Below are 9374 nucleotides of genomic sequence, written 5' to 3'. Positions count from 1 at the left end.
AAACCTGACAATACATAATCCAGTATGTTTGCCTAAGAACCAATCAGATTCTGAATTTGTTTAATATTTTTAACCCACATTTGTTTATAACTTTGCTTATTTTGTTAAAGCCTTCTTATTTCCAATAAATGTCCAATGACATGAGGACATGTGTGCCCTTATGTAAAGATGCAAATATTCTTCATGTTCACATTTACTTAGTAATCTGAGATCAACTAAAATAAACTAAAATAAATAACTTTCTCCAAGCTCAATTAGTTTTTAACAATGTACATCATTTTCATTATTCATAAAACCAAAGGATTTTAGAACTTTGGACACACAGACATGTTCTATGAAATTCTACTTAAAAAAAACATGAAGTTCTTACATAGCTAAACAGTTACAACAATATACTATTATATTATGAAAGTTATATGGAGAAAAGAGAACAGATCATGAAGTAAACTCCATCTATCCATCTCTTTGACTCTGTAGGATTAATCTGCCACCTGATGGACCATTAGGCTCAGCACACTGACCTGGGAAATGTACTGTCCTAATGCTTTCTGACATTAATGATAAACGTATGTACCAGTAAGTACACAAAGAATAAATAAATAAATAAATAAATAAATAATAATAAATAAAGTGAAAAAAGTTAGTTTCCAAATAGATGAATTAATATCGCTCCAAAAGATTGGAATCAATGTATTCCTCTGTTATTTTATTATGTACTTAGCATGATTGTGTAATTATTATTATTATGTTCTTGAATCCATAAACACAACAACAAAAATTTCCATGCTCCTGAAATAGTATTTAGGATGCTATCTGTTCTTCTGTCCTTAAAAGAGCCAGATAAACTTGTTTTTTTTAAACACTGTACAAAAACAGATCATGAAAGCAAACAAAACAAAGACAAAAAATAAAATAAAATAAACAAATGCACTTTGATATGCACAAAGAAAGCTGGAAGAAATAATGTGATGTCTATTTTTGGCATGAGCAAATGTATAAGGTGAGGAGGAGTTACAGTACATCACAAAGCAGTCAGACTGATGAGATCAGTGTGTTACTCTGTGTGAGATCTGAGTCATTATGTTGTTTTTAACTTTACTACTGTTTTCAGCACTTGGAGGTAAAGCAGATGTATTATTATTAACATATAAACTAAGTTGATGATTGTACTACAATGTACAGTTTATTGTCATTGACAGTGTGAGAAAATGACTTGACATCATGCAAAAATCTTGTTTATGTTTATGTTTTGACAATATTTTGTAAAGCTTTCTCTGTGGTCCTGCGGCTGACTGGGTGTTGATTTTTGCAGGTAAAAGTGCTGGAGATGTCATCACCTCAAAGACGGATCATATGTTTGCCACTTCAGGGGAAAGAGTTATTCTTTCTTGCAACTACAGTGGTTATGTGAGTAGTCTTCACTGGTATCGTCAGTATTTGGGTTCACACCTTCAGTTCCTCATACTGGACTATTCAGGAAGTACAATAAAAGCTGAACCTCCAATCCAAGGGATATCCATTAAACATAGAAAAGAAGCCCAAGAAGTGGATCTGGAGATCGTTTCAGCTGCTGTAATGGACTCTGCTCTGTACTACTGTGCCCTGGAGCCACAGTGACAGGAAAACCAACAACACTGTACAAAAATCAGAGAGCAAAATGCAAAGCGGGACTCATTCTTTCATGTGATTGTTCCACATTGACACATTTCCCCATGAAAGTCCCCATGATGCTGGGCACTTTTTCACTGCTTTTCCTTCACTGTCTGGTCCAACTCATACAGTACATCTATTTTTCCCCATTAAAATATTAGTTTTATTGGCACAATATTGACATATATCTGTCAACAAAACTAATTTGGTAACATTTTAAAATAACGAGTTTGTATTCAAATAAAAGTTGCATATGATAACATTAGTTAATGCATTATGAACTAACATAAACAACACTCAAAAATAGTTAAATTGAAATTAATATAACTTAAATATAGTTATAAATATAATATACTGAAAATACATTTAAGTTTAATTGATTTTATTTGAATAATTTATTAATCTTAGTTAATATTAATTTCCACACTGATAATACTTTTTTGTAGTTGTAAAGGTTAACATTAGTTAAGGCATTATGAACTAACAATGAACAATTGTATTTCCATAAATTAGCATTAAAGATGAACAAATGCTGTACAATTATATCTAATGCACTTACTAAAGTTTACAAATGGAAACATATTGTAAAGTATTCCCACTAATTTCAACAATTTAAGCTTCAAGCTTCTATGCCTTAAGTGAAGATTAGTTAAGGTTTAAGACCATGAGAAACACATATTTAGTCAAGTGTCCACATTGCTGACTTTTAGTTTACAACAGTACTCAAGAGAATTCAATGTTATACAGCAAGCATGAATACCCATTGCAGCAGATGGTTGCATTTTTACATTACACCAGCAGGGAGCACCCAGAGTTTTGACCATGTTGGTCATGTTGTGTGAAATGATATATATAACCTTGAGAGGATGCACAGACACCGAGAGAGTTTGCCTCAGGTCCATGATTAACTGTTGCTTTTGCTTTTAGATCTTCTTTGCAAATTGGTTTTAGACCATGATGAGAACTTGGCTGAGGGAACTACTTATTGTTCTATCCTTTCTAGGTGATGTACATCAATTTTTCATTTCACATTTTCATACTGTGTTTGACAATGTTATGTGAGAGACAGATTGGATTAAGTGATACAGTATCATGTGTTCCCTACAGAATGCAGAGGACAACACACTGTACATCAGCCGACAACCTATACTTCAGCATTTATAGGAGAGATGGTAACCCTGAACTGTGAATATAATACAACAGACACAATGCCTGCCCTGCTGTGGTACAGACAAGCAATGAATTTACCTCCAGAGTATATATTAGTAAGACATAAATTTGGAAATGGAAATAATGCTAAAGACTTCTCCAACAAAAGATTCCAATCCCAGTTGGATTCTGCAGCAAGAAGAGTTACACTGACTGTTCGGAGCCCTCATCTGTCTGACTCTGCTGTGTATTTCTGCGCTCTGAGGCCCACTGTGAAAACAGGATATTGAATATTCTAACAAAAACATGGCATTCTCAACCCACAGAGTGCAATATTATATATATATATATATATATATATATATATATATATATATATATATATATATATATATAAAGGTTTTATGCCATTGTCTGTAAAAAAAACAACACTGTTTTGTGCTGATATTTTAAAATATACACATAAAACTATGAACTTAAAATCAAAGTTAATTCACACGATTTCTTCTTGAAACGTCAACTTACAATTCAGTGGTCATTGAATGTTCATAATATAACATAATTACAACATAATTATTTCTAAGAATATACTGTGTCTCCTAAACCATCATAAATGTGCTAATTTGGCACTTAAGAAACTTTTCTTATTATTAGAAGAGTTGAACAAATTTGTGCTACTTAGTGAAGTGTGGAAATTGCACACTGTAAAAAAATGTCTGTAAGTTTAATGGTAAAAGACTGTAAAAATGCTACAGAAATAAAACATTAATTGATTAACGAATAATAACTGTAAAATATACAGTAAAAATGTGAATATATTTTAAAAGACAAAACGGTAGTTTTTTACAATAAAATGTTGTAAAAATTGTATGTTTTAGATGTAAAAATTAGGATTTTCCTGTATAATTAATGGTGAAAATGTATATTGTTTAATAAGGGAGTACATGTACTTTTCAAAGTAAATTATTGCTAAAATTACAGTAAAAACTAACAATCGGGCGTTCCCAGAATTCCCTGCGTGACCCATTACATTTCATTATATTTTATGGGAATAGTTATGCTTCTTCTTATTTTTAATATCAGTTATGTTCTTTGGGGTGTTCTGTTTTATATTTAATGTAGTTTAGTTAATGTTTACTGCATTATTTAAATTTCACATGTTACCCTGATGGTGTTTAGTGTTTGTGAGAGCACTGTCTCTACATGTTTATTGGTCATTGCTCCTGGAAGAGCCACTATTGGTGAACTTAATGTCATGTGCTCTTCTGTAATATTTTACATTGATTAGCAATACCTTATAAAGAAAAAAGCAAATTTTTACAGTTTCAGAAGCTTAATAACAAGTTTATGACTTTTTTTACTTTATTTTTACAGTGCCATCGTGGTCATGTAAATTACGACAGTTTTAAACTGTAAAATGTACAGGTTATTCTGTAAAGTTGTTTACATTTTTACATAATTATTCTGGCAACCACAGCTGCCAGTTTTGTTTTTTTATTAAACAACAGGATTTTTTTTTACAGTGTAATACAGTGTCTTCTTCCAGTTTCTGAGTGCTTAGGTACATGTGCATTTCATACAACTCACTTTATACTTGCAAGTAAAAAACCAAACAAACAAACAAACAAACAAACAAAATTGGTAAAAAAGGAATCTTTTTTCTCCTGAAATAAGGTTGGGGGGGGGGGGGGGGGGGTTACAAAACAGAAAGAGGACAAGCATATCAGAGTCTCTCGTTTGAGAAACAGACGAGAAACAGACGATTCTAAGCAAGCAGTTTAAAAAAACAGTACATCCCAAACACTTGCATTGCTGTAATCTTGATCAATTTAATGCACCTTGTTGAACAGAAGCATTTCTTAGTGTTCTAAAACTTTTGAATGCTACTATATCATCTTAAAGTATTTCAGCTATAAGCATTTCCAGTACATATTATTTCCCTTACAGTACTGGAGATCACAGGAACATTAACCCCAGAGTCTGTAACAGCCCCTTTGAGCCTATTGCATTTGGCAACGCCTGCAAAAGACATCACTGCAAAGTAATTGGATGTTACAAGTCAAGGACTGACTGAGAGATTCAGTTGTGTTGTGTATGAGGGCTGTTGATGTAGTTCTGCAAAGCTCATTGAGGAAGTCATTATTTACACAATGTCTCTCTGTTTGTTCCTGCTTCTACTGGCATTCATTGGTAAGATTTCAATTCTATACAATGTGCGATCAGTTACCATTACATTACCTTTCTTTTCAGATAAAAAGAGCTTATTTGTTTTAAACTTGGACATACTTTTAGTTGTGTTAACAGTGCCATTAGTTAAAGGAATAGTTCAACAAAAAAATTAAATTCTACTCACCCTCATGCCATCCCAGATGTGTATGACTTTCTTTCTTCTGCTGAACACAAATGAAGATTTTTAGAAGATTATTTCAGCTCTGTAGGTCCTCACAATGCAAGTGAACGGGTGCCAAAATTTTGAAGTTGCAAAGTCCACATAAGGGCAGCATAAAAGTACTCCAGACAACTCTGGTGGTTAAATCCATATCTTCAGAAGTGATCAGATAGGTGTGGGTGAGAAAAGGATAAATATTTAAGTACTTTTTTACTATAAATTTGCCTCCCTGCTCAATCTTCACTTTCACATTATCCTTCTGTTTTGGGTGATTCACATTCTTCATGCATATCACCCCCTACTGGGCAGGGAGGAGAATTTATGATAAAAAAAATTACTTAAATATTGATCTCTTTCTCACCCACACATATCATATTGTGTCTGAACACACGGATTTAACCACTGGAGTCATATGAATTACTTCTATGCTCACTTAATGTGGATTTTGGAGCTTAAAATTTTGGAACCCCTTCACTTGCATTGTGAGGACCTACAGAGCTGAGATATTCTCCTAAAAATCTTCATTTGTGTTCTGCAGAAGAAAGAAAGTCATACACACCTGGGTTGATAAAATAATTTCCATTTTTGGGTGAACTATCCCTTTTATGATAAAAATGTATGTGGGTAATTTTTTCCATTTTTTTCTCAGGTGCCAGTATACAAGACAGTATTGCTCCAACATCCCCCGTAGTTATTGCAAAGGAGAACGAAAAAGTTACTATTTCTTGTAAATACCAGTACACTGTATCAATGAATAACCTGCAGTGGTATCGTCAGTATCCCAACACTGTGCCAGAATTCCTTGTTCTAATCATGGAGTCGGGACAAAATCAGACTGCAACAGTTCCTAACCCTCGACTGAAAGCCTCAGTTCTAAAAAACAACAGGACAGTGTATCTGGAAATCTTCCCTGCAGACGTGAAGGATTCTGCATTGTATTACTGTGCACTGCAGCCCACAGTGACAGGAAACCGAGTTTCACCATACAAAAACCTGCTCAGAGCTAAATTATGCTATAGATGCTAAAGAAACTTGGGTAACACTTTACAACAAGATTGTATTCGTTAACATTAATTACACATTAGTTAACATGAACACTCCTTTAACAGCATTTTGTTATCTTGATTAATTTTAACAGTTCTACATATACTAATATATTTTGTTACATTAAAAGTTGTATATGTTAAAATTAGTTAATGCAATTTGAACTAATATTTACTAACAAAGAACAATAGTAATTTGATACATGACTATTAACCAAGATGAATAATACTGTAAAAAGTCATTGTTAGTTCATGATATCTAATGTATTTACTAATGTTATGAAGACAACCTCATTGTAAAGTGTTAATGAATTTTTCCCCCTCATCACAGACAGAAAATCTCATGTTAAGTGAAAATGGAAACAACTGCCCTGAAAATTATTTGACAGAATTCAAATAAATCAAACTGTGAATGTCATCCATAAAATCAGACAAAAGCAGCAAATAGGGCATTTCTTGACTGTACGTACAGTAGATGCTGGAAACAATACTCATATATCATTATCTCAGATGACTTAAACACATTCCAATCACCATCACAATAATTACTGATTATACTATGTAGCTATTTACATCTGCAACACCTACATATGTATGTCATGTTTTCCATTTAAATAATTAATGATCTTAAATTTACATATACATTTCTGCTGTTCTCTAAAATATGGAGCTCAGTGATACAAAGTCTATGAGAAACACCCAGTGTAAATGCTGGCATTCTTGCTATTTGTTCTATACTGCACATATTTGGTACTGCAGTGTCATGTTTGGTGTATTGTCACAGACATGAGTGATCCATACACTGAACAGTTACTAAAGTCAAGGTCCTGATCTATCATTACAGTAGCCTTTAGCAGGACAGTTAAGTTAATAACGTAGGTAAAATACTGTGACTGCAGTTCTTAAACTGTCTAATGCTAGCTTGCATAACAGTGTGAGGTAAATGATAATTAGCAAATCAACAAACTAAAATTATGGATTGAAATTCTGTTGATTTGTGTTTTTTAACCATAACTATGAAAAGTCACAGAAAAAAAAAATTGATGAGTGGATGGAGCCATTCTAAAGTTCATGACAAGTGAAACAGATAGGAAGAATTAGCAACATTATCTACCATATCGATCAAGATATCACTTCCTGTTTTCTTATGTCTGTGCTTTCAACCACAAGACTACACAGAAACGTCTAAAGCAATAGCTCAGAGGATTGTGAACAGAAGCACATAACTGATGTGCAGATTCAGGATGGGGGGATCAGTGATACTAATTCTCATAGCTACTATATCAGGTACGCAATACGTGATTTATATGGATTTCTAATTTAAATGTCTAATTGTATAGAATGAAGATTTATAATAATCACAAAGCTGTCACATACAACTGTTTGCTTCTTTTGCAGTTTCTCTTGGTGATCACATTGGACCAAACCAAGCTGTTATTGTTAGAAATGAAACAGACCGGGTGACACTGAGCTGCTCATATGAAACAAGCAGTGAATATGTTGATCTTTACTGGTATAGACAATATCCAAACAGTGAGCCACAGTATTTACTGTGGAAAGGTGCACGATCAAGAGCTGGTCAAGAAAATATACCAGATCCTCATTTTGAATCATCTACAACCAGAACATCCACTGAACTGATTATTAAAGAGGGTACTCTGAAAGATACAGCTCTCTATTATTGTGCTTTAGTAGACCCAGTGATACAAAGTTTCTGAGAAGCTGTACAAAAACTCATATGCTTAATATTCCTTTTGAAATAAATAAAAAAAGTATTATCAAAACCAAAATTCATTATCTGCATAACCACTCTTGCATCATACAGCATGTGGGAACACCTGCCAATGATAACAGTAGCCAAAATCAAGCCAGTGATTGTAATGAAACAGCATTTGCAATGTGAAAACAGCATGAAGTTGAAATGAAGAATATTTAAGTATCCACTATCCAGATGATGCTTTTACTACATTTTTCAATAATCTTGACCAAAATCTCTCAGGCAGATCAGTACAATTTCATAAATATGCACCTGAATAAGAGAACTTTAATTAAATCTTTCAAATATACTGCAAGGGAAGCAACCCCTTGTTTTTAGCATTGCAGTTTATGAACTCAGTTAGCAACAGGTAATATGTATCCTCTTCTGGCATGTGAAATACTTTGAATACTGCAGAATTTCTACATAGAGTCAGTCATTAGTGTTATTTTGTCAATTAAATACTGCCATTTGATCCAACTGCAGTGGAATTCAATATTTATCACCTGATCAGTCCTTAAACTTGCCCATGTGCAAAAGATGTTTAATTATATAGAAAAGAAGCTCTTATACAATATTCTCAGATATATATATATATATATATATATATATATATATATATATATATATATATATATATATATTTAAACGTCATATAAATGTATGACAAAAGTTGGGCAAAAGTTATTAATAACATTTTAAAACAAAACTGCTTCTTTAAAAGACAATAATTATAGATTATGCCAAACTGCCTTATATTTTTTTCAGCCTTTTAAAAGATTTTTTAAAAGATCTCTTTTTATCTTTATGTGCTCAGAATAGTTACATTGCCTTCAGTAGCGGATTTAGGCATGGGCGACATGTGCAGTTGCCCAGGGCAGCATCTTGCAGTGGGGCGGCACAAGGCACCCACACATACCATTATTTTTCTTATTAATAAGCCTATTAGTAGTAATATCATAGACTATTGTTGGCTTTAAAGAAGCTGACTCTGCTGTAAACTTTTGTCATCTGAGGGGCACTACAAAGACCAAAAAGCCCTTTAAAATAAATATGGTAATAAAAAATGCTGCAACAATTAAATAACATTTAAGATTTAATGTCTTATGTTTGTTTAATTATTTTAGGATGTCTTTTAAGACTGGACCCCTAACTCAAAACCTTAATTTGTCTGTTCTGGGTCAGTAGGAGGGGCTTCAGTGTTTTGACACCATCTAGGCCATCCTGAGGATGTGGTTTTAAGATAGATTAGGTAAAAGCTGAGCTGTCAGTCAAAGGATCAGGCTGAAAAATTTGACTATGTTTGCTTAGTTTTCTTTACACGCTTGGAGGTAAGTACATACAATTGATTTGTTTGTTAAGTTTTTGATAACTTCTATTTTATAAC

The 9374-nt window shown here is 33.0% G+C and overlaps 2 gene segments (V, D, J or C); both read left to right on the top strand.

Annotated features, from left to right (window-relative positions):
- Window positions 1–1034: 1034 nt before the first annotated feature.
- On the top strand, window positions 1035–1700 carry LOC127441585 (T cell receptor beta variable 9-like). The segment is given in 2 exon segments: window positions 1035–1120; window positions 1313–1700. Coding segments are annotated over 2 exon segments (345 nt in total).
- A 3163-nt stretch (window positions 1701–4863) lies between these two features.
- LOC127441070 (T cell receptor alpha variable 38-2/delta variable 8-like) lies at window positions 4864–6811 on the top strand. The segment is given in 2 exon segments: window positions 4864–4989; window positions 5838–6811. Coding segments are annotated over 2 exon segments (417 nt in total).
- Window positions 6812–9374: the final 2563 nt, after the last annotated feature.

The sequence above is a fragment of the Myxocyprinus asiaticus genome, chromosome 5 (assembly GCF_019703515.2).
Source record: "Myxocyprinus asiaticus isolate MX2 ecotype Aquarium Trade chromosome 5, UBuf_Myxa_2, whole genome shotgun sequence".
Taxonomy (NCBI): domain Eukaryota; kingdom Metazoa; phylum Chordata; class Actinopteri; order Cypriniformes; family Catostomidae; genus Myxocyprinus; species Myxocyprinus asiaticus.
This window is presented reverse-complemented; position numbering and strand designations above follow the sequence as displayed.